The sequence below is a fragment of the Leishmania infantum genome, chromosome 28 (genome assembly GCF_000002875.2).
Source record: "Leishmania infantum JPCM5 genome chromosome 28".
Lineage (NCBI taxonomy): Eukaryota > Euglenozoa > Kinetoplastea > Trypanosomatida > Trypanosomatidae > Leishmania > Leishmania infantum.
This window is the reverse complement of record NC_009412.2, coordinates 83,968-97,726: the sequence shown is the minus strand read 5'-3', so window position 1 is coordinate 97,726 and position 13,759 is coordinate 83,968. Positions and strand designations below refer to the sequence as shown.

General features: G+C 58.4%; 5 protein-coding genes across 5 annotated transcripts; all 5 read right to left on the bottom strand.

Moving 5' to 3' along the window:
- Window positions 1-215: 215 nt before the first annotated feature.
- On the bottom strand, window positions 216-1,151 carry LINJ_28_0300 (conserved hypothetical protein; the record flags this gene model as incomplete). Its single annotated transcript, XM_001470027.1, has 1 exon — window positions 216-1,151. The coding sequence occupies one exon, from the start codon at window positions 1,149-1,151 to the stop codon at window positions 216-218; it is 936 nt and encodes a 311-aa protein (XP_001470064.1).
- Window positions 1,152-2,425: 1,274 nt separating this feature from the next.
- LINJ_28_0290 (conserved hypothetical protein) lies at window positions 2,426-4,816 on the bottom strand (the record flags this gene model as incomplete). The annotated part of the gene is made up of 1 exon (XM_001470026.1): window positions 2,426-4,816. The coding sequence occupies one exon, from the start codon at window positions 4,814-4,816 to the stop codon at window positions 2,426-2,428; it is 2,391 nt and encodes a 796-aa protein (XP_001470063.1).
- A 1,659-nt stretch (window positions 4,817-6,475) lies between these two features.
- Window positions 6,476-8,362, bottom strand: LINJ_28_0280 (carbonic anhydrase-like protein; the record flags this gene model as incomplete). Its single annotated transcript, XM_001470025.1, has 1 exon — window positions 6,476-8,362. The coding sequence occupies one exon, from the start codon at window positions 8,360-8,362 to the stop codon at window positions 6,476-6,478; it is 1,887 nt and encodes a 628-aa protein (XP_001470062.1).
- A 1,617-nt stretch (window positions 8,363-9,979) lies between these two features.
- Window positions 9,980-10,822, bottom strand: LINJ_28_0270 (conserved hypothetical protein; the record flags this gene model as incomplete). The annotated part of the gene is made up of 1 exon (XM_003392617.1): window positions 9,980-10,822. One exon carries the CDS (start codon window positions 10,820-10,822, stop codon window positions 9,980-9,982), a length of 843 nt encoding a protein of 280 aa, XP_003392665.1.
- A 2,411-nt stretch (window positions 10,823-13,233) lies between these two features.
- LINJ_28_0260 (putative propionyl-coa carboxylase beta chain) lies at window positions 13,234-13,731 on the bottom strand (the record flags this gene model as incomplete). Its single annotated transcript, XM_001470024.1, has 1 exon — window positions 13,234-13,731. One exon carries the CDS (start codon window positions 13,729-13,731, stop codon window positions 13,234-13,236), a length of 498 nt encoding a protein of 165 aa, XP_001470061.1.
- Window positions 13,732-13,759: the final 28 nt, after the last annotated feature.

The window sequence follows — 13,759 nt, the reverse complement described above, 5'->3', positions numbered from 1 at the left end:
TTGAGGTGTGCATGTGGAACTGCTATGCAGAGAGCGTACCTGAGGAGCGATGAGCCCCACCACACTGCCCACTGCGCATGGGAGGGGAAAAGACCAAAATGTGGGGCCGCCATACACTTCGAAACGGCGTCTCGAAAGCATAGGTTCGCGCGCACACACGCGAGCGCATGAGTGCCGACCAATACGCCAGTCAAAAAGGCCGATATGCGAGGGCGTCACGGATCCTCCCCATCTGACGACGACGAGGTGGGGTCATTACTGTTAAGGAAGGCTGCGAGCGAGAAGCCTTTGGATCGTGGTTTTGACGCCCCATCACCAGCCGATGCCGTATCGCGTGCACTGCTTGTCGCGTCGCTGTTCGCGACAGAAGCTGTGGTTAAACCACCAAATAGCAGAACGCTAGACGGGCCCTTATCTGGCGTTGTCGGCTTGCCAAGCGCGGAGATCTGGGTAGCCACCGCCGCGTCGTCACGTAGCCATGCCTGGCCGCGAAGGCCCTTTTCTAGCACCTCCAACACATGCGTGCGAAGGTGCGGCGCCATGCTGGTGCGCACGCCTCCGACCAAATCACGCTTTGTGTCGCACACCTGCAACGTGCCGCGGAGAGCGCGCACCCCCTCTGGCACCCGCTCCTTCTCTGTGACGCTCATCAGCGACTCGAGCGTTTGCGGGGACGTGTCGAGCGTGGCAGGCACCACGTGATGGATTACATAGCCTGCTGCAGGTGTCCACATGGCTTTCTCGGCCGCCAGCTGCGCCGCAGACGGAACAAACGGTGCGATGCCTCCTTTGGCTGCGTTGTGCCGACCACCCAGCTCCACTTGCATCACATATTCCAGAACCTGATGCACCATGCGCGCTGCCGCCTGCTCCGATAAGAGCTCAGCCTGCGCGCGCTGCTGCTGCGCCTGAGCCGAGGTGTTGCCACGCTCCTGCGCGAGGGCTTCCTGCGCCGCCTGTATGTTCAGCCCCTCCGCAGTTCCGCTGCGTCGGGGGCGCTTGCCACTCGCACCTGCACCGCTGGAGGAAGCCTCAGCTGACGCCTCGTTGGCGTCTCCAAAACGTTTGTGACCCGACAGCAGAGTCCGAGCGCAGGCGTTACCGTTCTGCGCTGCGGTTTTGGTGTTGCGCAGAAAGTCGTTAAGGTCCATGGGATAGCAAACAACACGCAGAATAGCGAGTAGCAAGAAAGGGATAAGGTACTTGCACGTGAGAGGTGCAAGGAAGTCGCTGTGAAAGCTGCAGGTGCGGTATTCCTGTGGTGGACTGACCTACGACAGCCAAAACTAAAATAGTTAGGGCCACTGGTGAAGTGAGCCAGCTGCGCCACTTCTTGACTTTCTCTTGCGGCCGTACCACCACTGAGAGTGCGTTCACGCACCGGAGGTGAGCTGTCCAGCATCAGTGCGGGCAACTCTCAGCCCGAGAAAGAAAAAGAGGACGCGTACATAGAGTCGGCCAGGTTGAGGCAAAACGCGGAGCCGCGCGCACACATGCCTTTTCGTGCAAAGGGGGTATGGTGTGGTGTGGGCACGCCGCACGTAATAAAAAAGAGTGGGCCTCTGCTGCCGTTCCATCGACTCGCACGCACACCCTCACCAGCTGCGGCATCCGACGAGACACGAGGGGACGATCTAGGTGATCAAGCGGCGGCACCGGCCCCCAATCCATCATCCTTTTGGAAGCTCGTGTGCTTGAGGGGGCGGAAAGAGGGTGGTGCCGTTAAACGCGCGCCCGAAAAAAAAGCGAGGCGCCCGAGAGGTGGGCGATAACCCGCTCGCCCCAAACGTTGTTTTTGTACGTATCTATTTGCGTGTGCGTATGGCTAGACTGGCTGGCTCGCTGCCGTGGAGAGAGGAGGAAGTCATCAGCGCTGTATGGCTCTCACCCCCCCCACCTCACCCCACCCCACCACAACGACCGCCCTTGAGTGCGCTTAGAGTTAAGCGTTAAAGGCGAAACAAACAAGCAAAAGCCCCCATCGAGGGGCGGGAGAAACCGTGTAGAAAGGAGCGGCTGGACAGAGAGGGAGAGATGCGACCTGACTCCTCGACGCAAGGGACCAGTGCAAGCCAGCCGTACGAGTGACGTGGCTGCCAGACTTGTATTCCACACACACACACACACGCCCTCTCTCTTTTTCTCTCGGCCGGCATGGCCGGATCGCACCACTGCTAACTCTACCTGCATCACTGTAGACGCGCACACACGTGCACGCATACAAGAGCAACACGCACATAGCTGCACCAGCCATGGGCCCACAGGCGCGCAGACACGCCAATGTAAAACGTCCACTCACGTGTGGCTGCTGCGTACAGAGCAACACCACACTCGCAAACCCACATGCATGCAGGCAGCCGCCAGGGATGGCAGGAGTGCCCACCGCCACTTGCTCCTCCTGTTTCTCTCTCTCACTCTCTCGATTCTAGCACGGCCGACGCTGCAGGTACGTGGAGAGAACAGCGCTCATCGGTGGCACCGTGTAGGCCGGCTCACCGAGCACCTCAGCCAGCCACCGGTCCGCCTGCGCCGTCTGCTGCGCCGTTGCCAAGGCGCCTTCTTGGTTCGCTGTCATCAGCACCTCCTGTGAGTCTTGGATCGAAGTCACCTCCTTGAAGAAGGACTGCAGCTGAAGTCGTGCGGTTTTGTCACCCTCTGCCACGGCCCCCGCGCCGCTCGCCTCATCGCTGGTGCCGGCCCACTCGTACACGGAGGGCTGCGCCACGGCCGCGGCTCCTGTAGGCAGCTGCAAAATCTTAAAGCCCGTCACGGCGTCCACAGCAGCGAGACGCTGGCCATTCATGTGCAGTGGGGCGATGTGGCGCAAAGGAAAACGAGAGGCGTTCGCAATACGACGCACCATCTCACCCAGCTGCGGGCCCTTACTGCTGCCGGCGGCGCAGCAGCGAAGCTCCACAAGGGATGTGTCCTCGAGGGCGGCTACCACCGTCGTGTCCGTGAAGGCACTCAAGGCAGTGATGCACGTCTCGCCCACGCTGAATACGGTCGGCTCCTCTGAACACCTGTCCAGTGCCCAAAAGAAGATGTGCCGCTTCCCAGCTGCCACAGCGTGCCGGGAGTCGGGTGACACGACTATCCGGCGCAGCGGTTGCGTTTCCGTGTACTGCGGCAGAAGTTGAAGCAGTGGCCAGCGTTCGCCGGGCCTGCAGTCCTGCACCGAGTACACGTGCAGACAGTCATCCGCAACGAAGCAGAGCGAGCCGTCTGCGGAGAGGGCCATCGTTTGCACCTGCTGGGAGGGAGTCGCCATCGCTGAGTGGTTGTGCCAGCCGCCAGTCGGGGTACCGTATGTGTCCTGTGCGGTGAAGGCAGTCTGTGCCCAGCACTTCATCGCCTCGCAGCTCAGCGTGAACACTCGCCGCCCTCGCTTCTCCACCTCCAGAGCCAGCACGGCGGAGCGATGCGGGGAGTAGACGGTTTGCGTCTCCACATGTTGCTTAAGTGGCGCGTCATACTCCCAGAACCGCAGCAGCGGGGGCAGCACCGTCGAGGAGAAGGACTCGTACGTCACGAGAGAACGGCTGTCGTTCAGAATGCCCACGAACTGAATTCCATGGCGGGGCGGGCTCGGGATCGTCTCCATCTGCGAGGACACGTGGAGCGAGTAGATAGACTGCTGCGTGTACGGGTCGCAGACACGCAGCACATTCGGCATCCCCGTCAGAATCACCGCCGGGCTCCCGCGCCACTGCTCGACGACGAGCCCGGTGCACACATCCTCAGCGGCCCACTCGATGCCCTCCGCCGACGTCGTCACGCGCATCTGCAGCAAGTCCGCAACGGCGAGCGTTGACGTGCCGCATGACAGCAACAGCTGCGCCCCTTCACTGCTGAAGAGCGTTATCCCTTGCAGCGTGCCCAGCTGCACCTTGACCTTCTTGTGGCCGTAGGACACCAGATCCCAGATTAGTAGCACAGACTCGCGGCCGCCAGTGTACACTGCGCTGCCATCTAAAGCGAAGGCAAGCGCTGTCAGAGGTGTGTGATGCCAGTGGTCGGCAAAGCAGTGTGCCTCTTGAACCTCCACGTAGATGAGCAGCTCACCGCGCCTGCCACCGACGGCGACCGACGTGCTCGTTGGACTGCAGGCAATACTCTGGATCTGCACATTTACGGCGCGCGGCAGGAGAGGCGGACAAGACGGGCGGTGCGGCTGGTGGGCGGAGAGGCGGTCCGTGAAGAGGGAGTAGAAGAACTCACGCGCGTGAGGGACGGCTACGACGACCAGGCCAGTAAACTGGCCAACAGAAAGATACCCGTGTGGCACGGCTTCCTTGAAGGTGTGCACCACCACCGTCGACGGCGCGCTCGTCGCCCCCACGGGTGAGGCAGAGCCTAGCGCGGCCTCGTAAACGCCGACTTTCGTGAGCAGAACAGCAAACAACTGTGCCTGCTGCACATGGAACTGAGCAGCCACGACGACGGAGGCGGTGGCGGCCGCCTCGCCGTTCGCCGTCCAGCTCGTTAAGCCCTGATGCCGCCTATCTGAAACCTCCTCATTCTCTTCAGTTGAGGTGGACGGGACAAGTGAGGCCCGTGGGAGTCGAATCGAGACTGTGCGCACCAAGGATGGCGCACCACCCTCGATTGCAAACTCGAACAACGTAGCCTCGGCATCGATGACGTGCAGCACCGCCTTTGCGCCAGAAATGATCTGCACATACATCCCGCATACGCGCGATCCGTTGAGCCGCTCCACGCGGAACTTCCGCAGCGACTTGGGCGCGTAAAACGCCACCGCCGTGTCCTCTGCCACGCAGACTACCTGTGAGCAGGCGGCGAAGCAGCTCTGCATCCTTGCTGCCTTCGTCTTTGAGTGTGTGTATGTGCGTGTGTGCAGAAGAAGGGAGGGGGAGAGCCGCTCCGGTGAAGAGACAACGTTGTTGTGGGTAGCCAAGGAGAAGCAGCGGCGGGGCTGCACGAGCACGGGCTACTACAGCTGCACACAAAAGCAGTGGAGGAGAGCGAGCGGTCAGCAACTGCCAAGGCCACAGAGAGAGGCTCAGAGGGAGAAGGAAAAAAAAAAGAGAACCACGACGAGAACGAAGGAGGCAAGAGTAAGCGAGAGAGCAGAGCAGAGCACATGCTAATGTGTTTCTCTCAAGGGGAAAAGAGCCATGAGTGATGATGAGGATGAAACCAATGGAAGTGCGCAAGAGAAACACTGCGGCGAGGGCAACTATTACTGCTCCTTGTCACACACAAACACATGCACACACACATATATATATATTTGCGCACACATCATCTCTTTTCTGGGATTCGCCGCTGCAGGAAAGGGGAGGAGGGATGGGCTATGAGAAAGCACGATAGAGAAGCGAAGTCATCTACTGACTGAAACGCCACGCCGCCGCCCGCAAGCCCAGGCTGCAGCCTTTTGACGCGCCGTCTGGAATGAGATCCTGTCCAGAGGCTCCGACATTTCCATGAAGTCGGGAAGTAGAACACTGGCAAGCGTCCCTCTCCCCCACCCGTCCTGCTTCTCTGTGGGTGACCTAATGACCCCTCCTTCTCCCCAAAACACGGAGTCGGCTCGCTCGCTCGCTTTTCTGTTGCATTATGTTGGCTTGCTCGTACCCCGCACTCCGGCTGCCGGGATGGGGAGAGAGGGGATAGGAGGGAGGAGGGAGGGTAGCGAGTTACCATTTCTACATGCACCCCTCCCCCATGCGTAAACGGCGAAAAAGCCGAAAAGAAATGAAGGCAACCGTATCAGAGGCAGAGCACGAAAACCAAAAAGGAAAAGGCGCGACGAGGCGACATGAGAGCACACACAGGAGATGTGCGATAGCAACAACACAATATCCAAACAAGCAAAGAAACGAAGTGCACGCTTGCTGCGCAGCGACCTGTGTGTGCCTATATGTGTGCGTGTGCTCACTCGCCCTCCTCCGGCAGCGGAAGAAGGGTGGAAGAGGGCGGGGCTATGTGCGCGTTGTGGCGCCACTCCCTCACCCACACATGAACAGAATCAAACACGCGTGCAAGAGTACGAAGCCAACCATGGATAAGAATAGAGCGCGACAGCACGCACCAGCACCCGCATCCTCCTGCTGCTGTTGCTCCCCTAGCTCTGAATCTCTCCGTCTCTACGGTGAGCAACTCCACCGTTCCGTGCCCGGCCACAGCGCCTCATCGACAGAGATAAAAAGACGGGACAAGGCGCAGCGAGCGTCGCATATGTGTGTGTGTGTGTGTATGGGGCACACGACTGCGATAATCCGCTCCATCAACAGCAAACGTTTTATCGCATTCCGTCAACAGCCTCCGCAGAAACAGTAGCTGTCATGGGGCCGTCGTCGCGATCTTCGTGCACGCCTGCCCCCTCCCCTCCGCCCCTCACAGCGCAATGAATAATGCATCTCTGTGGGGTGCGGCCATCCTTCGTTCCAAGGGCGTATAAGGGCACCGCAGCGCTCCTCTTGCTGTCCTTCTGCTCCGATGTCGTATAGACTTACCGCACCGCCACGGTGCCGGTGCCGGTGCCGCCGTAGAGGTCGAACCGTTTGGCAGAGTTGAGGGGTTGCAGCTCTGTCGGATCGATCCCCACCACATAAACTGGCCGCCTCCACCCGCGGCAGCATGTGGAGATAAGAAAGATGAGTACGATGATGCACAGCAGAACGAGCACTGCACGCACCGGGTTTGCCTTGGCGTAAGCTACAGAAGACTGAAAGGCTCCAATGCTAAAGGCCTTCACAGAAGTAAACGCACGTGTCACGATGGACTTGACCGAGTCCACAACCCCGGCATCGGCTTCGGAGGTGTTCTTCGAGGCTCCGTCCCCGTACCTCTTCTTTCCCTTGGTGCCCGAAGGCTCCTTCGTTGTAGTCGTGGTGGTGGTCGTCGACGTTGTCGTTGACCGTGGCGCCGATTCGTCAGATGGCGTCGGCGCTGAGGACTCGGAGCCATGATGTAACCCACTGGGCATGCTCTCGTCGGCGCTGGACGCGGAGGCAGACGACACGACGCTTGTTCGTGGCGCTAAACTTGCATTTGCGGTTGCATTTGAGTAGTCTGCGTCGCTCTCGTTGACGTGAGAGTGCGTTTCCGGGCCAGTTCTGCTCGCATTCGCCATATACGCCGGCCCCAGCGCCCCCGTGCCCGGTTTCGCCATTGCTTGGTCCGATGATCCGTTGTACCTGCCTGGGCTGGTCGTGATGGGTGGCGAAGACGCGTGAGTGGTGCCATTCCTTGACGCCGAGACAGGGTTTGGCGACACTGGCGAGACAACGACGGCGCTGTCGTACTTATAGTCACCATCCACCTCCACCAGAGACCCTTCCAGCACGCGGCCCGCCCGCACTCCCAGGGAGCGATTCGCCCAGCCTTCGTCCTTGCGACTCCATGCATCTTTGAAGTTGCCTTCACCCCTGTTGCCGCCGTCCGGAACGGACCTGTCGTCGAAGCGGAAAATAAGACGACCATTGAGGGCCTGCGGCGGACGGGCGTTGCCGAAGCGGTGGAAGTCGTTCGGCAGCAGCGCATCCATCGCGTCGCGCAGCCTGCCGAGCGCCACGGGTGAGATGAGAATTGGCGAGGTCATTACCACCCAACGGACGTTCTCGGTGCAGGGTGGGTGCGTCTGGGAGCCGTCGTAGAGCAGGTAGCTCTCGCGCGCCGGAATTAGCGAGAAGAGGGAGAGGCTCTCTGTCAGGAAGCACGTTGTCATGGCGTTGCGCTTCGGCAGCGAGCCGTCCACTAAGATGTGCTGCAGCGCTCGCGCTGAGGTGCTGTTGACCATGGCGGAGGCCTTTAGCATCACCGCCACTATCAGTACATTACGCATCTTTTGTTCTACATGATTTGTGGTAAAAGACATGTGCATTTCGGCATCGGGGCGCAGCGTGCGGAGTTGGTGCACCGGCATGGCGTGAAAGTGCAGGCCCGTGAAGTGGTAGGTGAGCGAACGGTTCAGCGGGTCCATCACCGTGCACTCGCTCATGTCATCCAGCGAGCGTCCCAGCTCCTCAAAGCTGACTGTGCTCACGATGCCCTCGTTGATGATTCGCATCTGCGTCTCCTCACGTGGGAAGACGCACTTGGAGGAGAACTGCAATCGCTGCAGCAGAGCATTCATCACAACCTCGTCGGGGTTCACATTCGCGAAGGAAATCGGGCTCTGCCGTCTCCCCGTCAAGCACAGCGTTGGCCAATCCTTCAGGTTTGTATAGTCCCAGGAGGTGCGCGAGCTGTCGGGACTGCCGAACACCAGCCCGGTTGTGCCGTAGTTGCCCTCGTAGTACGAGTGCTGCTCGTCCAGCCCACTGACGACACCAGCGACGCTGACGAAAATCACCAGCTGCGCGATGGCGAGGGCGGCGCAGAAAGGAAGTGCCATGGCACTACAGTAACAGAGCGAGGGAGAGGACGGCGTGTGAAGGGGGTGTGTAACGGTGTAGAGGCGTTGCGTTTTCTGCAGAAATCTCGTCACACGTGCGTCTGTCAGTGCTGCTTGCTATACGAATGTACTAAGAAAAGGAAAGAGCGCGCGTGGGCAGCACCAGAAACCGTGAGCAGTCCGTGCTTGACAGTTCGTCGAGAGACGACACGGAATAGTTCACGACAAGAAGTGTCGCAGCGCTCGAGGCTTCACACGACACTTGCAGACCCCCAGAGTATCCGGAACGGCACCGACAGACGGGAACAGAGAAAGGACAGAGAGAGAGGTGAATGATCGCGAGGTGAGGGAGGACGCACAGCCTGACACAGAGAAATGGGCGCGAAGTGCAAAAACACTGTGCGCAAAGGCACCAGCACGGATGGCACCGGCAGACATGAGCTCCCGAATGAAATGCGCGCATCTGCTTCCACTCACAGCTAGCGTCACGACGCTCGTTTTTGTTGGCCCTCTAGCGCGAGAGTCTGCATCTTCGAGACAATATCCTGCCCTCCCTATCATCCGCGTCAGCTACCAGCTCTCACCATGAGCTGCCATGCGGAAGGTAGACACAGCACAACAACGACGAAATGCAGAAGCGATACACAGACAGCGTGCGACTCAGAAATATAAACGTAAACAAGGAGGATAACGGCTCGATAATAACAAGGTAGGGTAGAGCGAAGAGTAAGTCCCTTGAATCAGCGCACGAACGACGGGGATGCCCCCTCCCCTCACCGCCTTGTTGCTTTTGGGTCAGCGGACGTGTGCGCCGCATCGCAGCCGCGTAAGGAAGAAGAGCATGGACTCTGCGTTTGGGCAAAAAAGAAGAAGAGCAGGGGATGGGGTGTACAGGAAAACACATACAGAGAGAGAGAGAGAGCAGAGACGCTGCGCGGATACTGCTCCTCAAATCTTCCTGTTCTGGGTAGGAGATCCCTTCCTCGTTCTCTTTTTCCATGCTCCTCTCTGTCTTCGATCTTCCGTCGGCGCAGCGGTGGCCGTACTCTCGGCCCTTCCTTACCTGTGCTGTCGTGACAGCTACTGCGACACCTGCACTGGACAAACGTAGCCAAGTGATGGTGAAGACGGACGGCAGCCACACCGAGAGAGAAAGTGGGTGACATGTGCGCCCTAAATGTGTGCCAACACGGTTACAAACAGACGAAAATGTCCCAAAAACGTTCCTACCCCCTTTTCTGTTCTCTGAGGTGTCCCATCCACAGCCCTCGATAAGGCTTCTCTCGAGTCAAGGTTACGTTTACTCGCACGCACTCACGTCCTCTGTCGTACAGAGAAGCGCGACACAGACGCACATATCCGCACACGGGCTCTCCCACAGGGAAGCACAAGGGAACCCACCAAGGCGTGCCGGCCATATCGAATGAGGAAGCGAGGACGAGCAAAAAAAAAGAAAAAGAATCGGTAACCGTATCACGGGCAAAGAATGAGGGATCGGAACAGGAACGCATCACCTATCAATAAGCATGAGGTACGCAACCACCAAACAACGAGAGCCTTATTTGTCAGCTGACACGCACACACATGAGCGCCTAACCCGGCCCATACAAGACACCGTCAATTGGCGGGAGATGTGGAGGCTGTAGCGCCGTAGCACTTTGGATTGCTGCCCGTCTTGCGCGACCCCAAAAACTGCTGCCGGGCGAGGTTGCCGCGGGAGGCGAGCAGGCGGCTCGACGACGATGGCGTCCCACTTAGGCCCTCTGCATGAACGCTCTGAGTAGAAATCGAGAACGGTACAGCGCCCTTGCCGCACATCTCCTCGTCACCATAGCCCGTCTCGGTGGAATAAGCGGAGCCGTGCTTGCTGCGCAGGCAGTAGTTGAGGAAGGCCACCGTCGTCACCGTTATGGTGACGAAAAGCAGAAACCAGGCAAGCAAATGCACCAGCGACAGATTCGACGCGTGCCCCGAGAGCGACCCAGTAGTCTTGGTAAAGTTATCGTTTAGCACAGCGTTTGTGGTCGTCCGCGCGGTGGTGAAGCTGTCCTCCATGATAGAACGGCGACTTGACGACCCCGCGATGGGCAACGGCTGCGCGGACGTGTTGGATGCCAGTGTGGCAGCCGCAGACGCAAGTCGACTGGAGGCGTTGTGCAGGTTAGTGTTGACGGCGCCCATGGTGGCATTTATGGCGCGCCCCACGCGCTCAGACGTCTCATTGGAGTAAATAATTTGCGGTTTGAAACACGGCTTCAGTGACGGCGAAGGGGGTACAGAGGAAGCGATCCTTTGGCGCATTGTGACAAGCAAAACCAGCAGGGGAAGATATGCTGGCGGAGAAGAGAGGCGTGCAGAGAGGGGGGCCGATGGACAAGGGCGGCGGGGTGGGGCAGCGGCAGCGCAGCAGGGCGAGGGTGCCAAGGAATTGAGATGCTCGCGAAACAACAAAAAGGACATACGCACGTACTGGAGAGGGAGGGGGAAAGGGAGAGAGACCTCAAAGGACACAACAAAAAGAAGTGCGTATGATCAGGAAGACGGAGGCGGAGAAGACGCGCAAGAGAAGTTGATGTGGAAGGTGAAGCGCGAGAAGTCTGCATGCGGAAGGGAGAGCAGGATGAACTGAGGGGACAAGAGGAGGAAAAGAGAGAGAGCCACACACGCGAACGACTTCTGCAGCGCACAGCAGCAGTGATACCTCTCCGGCCAGCCTCTCTCTCTCTCTCGCACTAGTCAGTTTATGTCGCACGCTTGAGCCGCGGGTACGCATTCCATCGTGCGCACAAGTTGAGGGCTCCACTAGTCTTGTTGGCCGGCACGTCTTTGCGCGTGTGCTTGCGTGTGTAGAGGGAGGTTTCATGAGGCGAGCGCCTGTGCTGCTGCCTTCACTTTTTGTTGCTTCTTTGTGCGTTCGGGATTGCTTGCTACGATGGGGGTCCAATGCCCACGCGGAAGCGATGCAGGCCCGCACGCAAGCGGGCAAACGCATCCAGGGAGCTGCCCTTGATCACAGAGAAAAGTAAAGCCAACCCCATCAACACACACGCACACGCGGATCGGTGGCACGTGTGTGTGCGTGTACTTGCACGAGTACGTAACTTGTCGCGCATAAGAGAAAGCGCGAGAGCGCGCGCATGACGGGCACACAGAGACTCAGACAGAGACGCGGCGAAATAGAAGAGGCAGCAGACACACACACATACATACATATTCAAGCAAAGAAAAAGAGAGCTAACATGGGCAAGTGGCCAACGGAAAAAGAGAAGTGGGGGGGTGGGGGGCGATGTGGAGGGCGAGGGGGAGGGCGGAAAAAAAAAGATACACGCAGAAGTAAATGGAAGCGCTGAGATAAAGCGGGATCGAGACAAAAAGAAGCTCGCGTAGGAGTGCGCTTGCTTGACTGCCATAGCGTTAGTGTGTGTGTGTATGTTGTGGCAAAGGCGTGAAGCAGAGCGCGTGAAGAGAGCCATATCAGCACAGCGGCGACGAGGCAAAAGCGTGTCATGCGTACATCGAGAGAGGAGCGAACGCACAAAATTCAGAGGTTCGAGTCTGTGGAGGAGAAGGAGGAGAGGGAGGGTGACGCGATAGATGAAAAGCACGACTCACAAGAAAGCACACACACACAGATACACGCAACGAGCCTCATAAAGCTGAACACGCAACACCTACAAAGGGGCAGAGCTGTAGAGAGACAGGCATGTTGGCCGAGTAAAAGAGAAGAAGGGGTGAGGTGGAGAAAAGGGGCACTGTTGCCCGCGACGGCGTTTCTTTTCGTTTTACCGTGTATCTGCCGCTGCATTCAGTACGTCTGCTCTTCGCCTGTTCTGCCTTTCGTTCTCGGAAGTCGTTCGCATGCACGCTACAAGAGAGAGAGAGGTGTCGCTCCGACAGTTTCGTGTTCCTCGTCATCTTGTGTACTTTGGCGTAAAAGAGTTTCATCGCGCTTTTGGCTCATTTTTTATGTTTTGCGGTTGAGGTGGAGGAGGTTGAGTGTTTTGGCGCTTCCACCTGCTCACATGCTTACGCTAGCGTGTGAGTGAGATGCAAAGGGGGAGGGGTGATGGTGAAAAGAAAAAAGAAAAGACTAACAACCCAACTTGGCGGATGAGGCGAAGCGGGAGGTGGGGTGCAGCAACAGAAGCAAAACAGAACACTTCCCGTGCACGTATGTGCTGGCGCGAGAGTCAAAGAAGCGCAGTCTCTCGTCAAAAACGGACACAGACAGAGATACACACATATTCATGCACAAGCGCACATCACAAACTGAGCTCCTCCGACTGCGTCCGAGATAATGGACAGTCGTACACCTCTAACGGAGCCTCTCTTGTATAGTGGCGCCTTGGCTATCAACTCCGTCTTCGGGAAAGAGTCAGGGGCTGAACCTAATCGCACCTGTCTTGTCTGCGTGTCCTAGTTAGGGAACGGAGAAAAAAAAAGAAGCAGTAAGAGCAGCAGAGCAGCAATGTAACAGGAAACCAAAAACAGGACAGCTGCCGTGAAGACACACACACACACACTTTCACGGATCGCACTCAATACCGCACACCGAAGCACACCGGAGGACAAAGAAAAAGGGGGGACGAAACGCAGAAGGGAGCATCTCCGTCGGACGCACGTGCACCTGTTGTGCATTCCTCTCTCTCTCACACACACACTTTCGTTCTCTGGACAGGTATCGAGCCAGCCGTTCATGAAGGCCCATCAGCACACACGCACACACACAGAACAGGCAAACAGCACAAGCGAAAGCACCCACGCGCGCATGAGCGTCCGCTCGAGCGTTTCGTGAAACGCTACGGCGTCTTCGCCAGCCGCCAGACACATCGAGACTCGAGAGGGCCACAGAAAAGAGGTAGAGAGCGGTGTTACAGCGGAATGTTACCGTGCTTCTTCCATGGATTGCGGAGCTGCTTGCGGGACAGGCGCTCCAGGTCCTCGCACACGCGCATGCGGGTCTCGCTGGGGTCAATCACCGCATCCACGAATCCCTTTCGAGCGGCCGACAGCGGTGTACAGAAGGCCTTCTCGTAATCGGCGATACGCTGCGCCTGCTGCTCCGCCGTCTCCTTCGAGTACAGAAGCTTGCATGCGCCGGCGGCGCCCATGACGGCAATCTCGGCGCGCGGCCAGGCGTAGTTGCTGTCGCCACGGAGGTGTTTCGAGCTCATCACATCGTAGGCGCCACCGTACGCCTTGCGCGTAATGATTGTCACCTTCGGGACAGTCGCCTCAGCGTAGGCGTACAGCAGCTTCGCACCGTGGCGAATGATGCCGCCGTATTCCTGCTGCACGCCAGGCAAGAATCCGGGGACGTCTACGAAGGTGATGATCGGGATGTTGAAGGCATCGGCAAAACGCACCATGCGCGCAGCCTTGACGGAGGAGTCGATG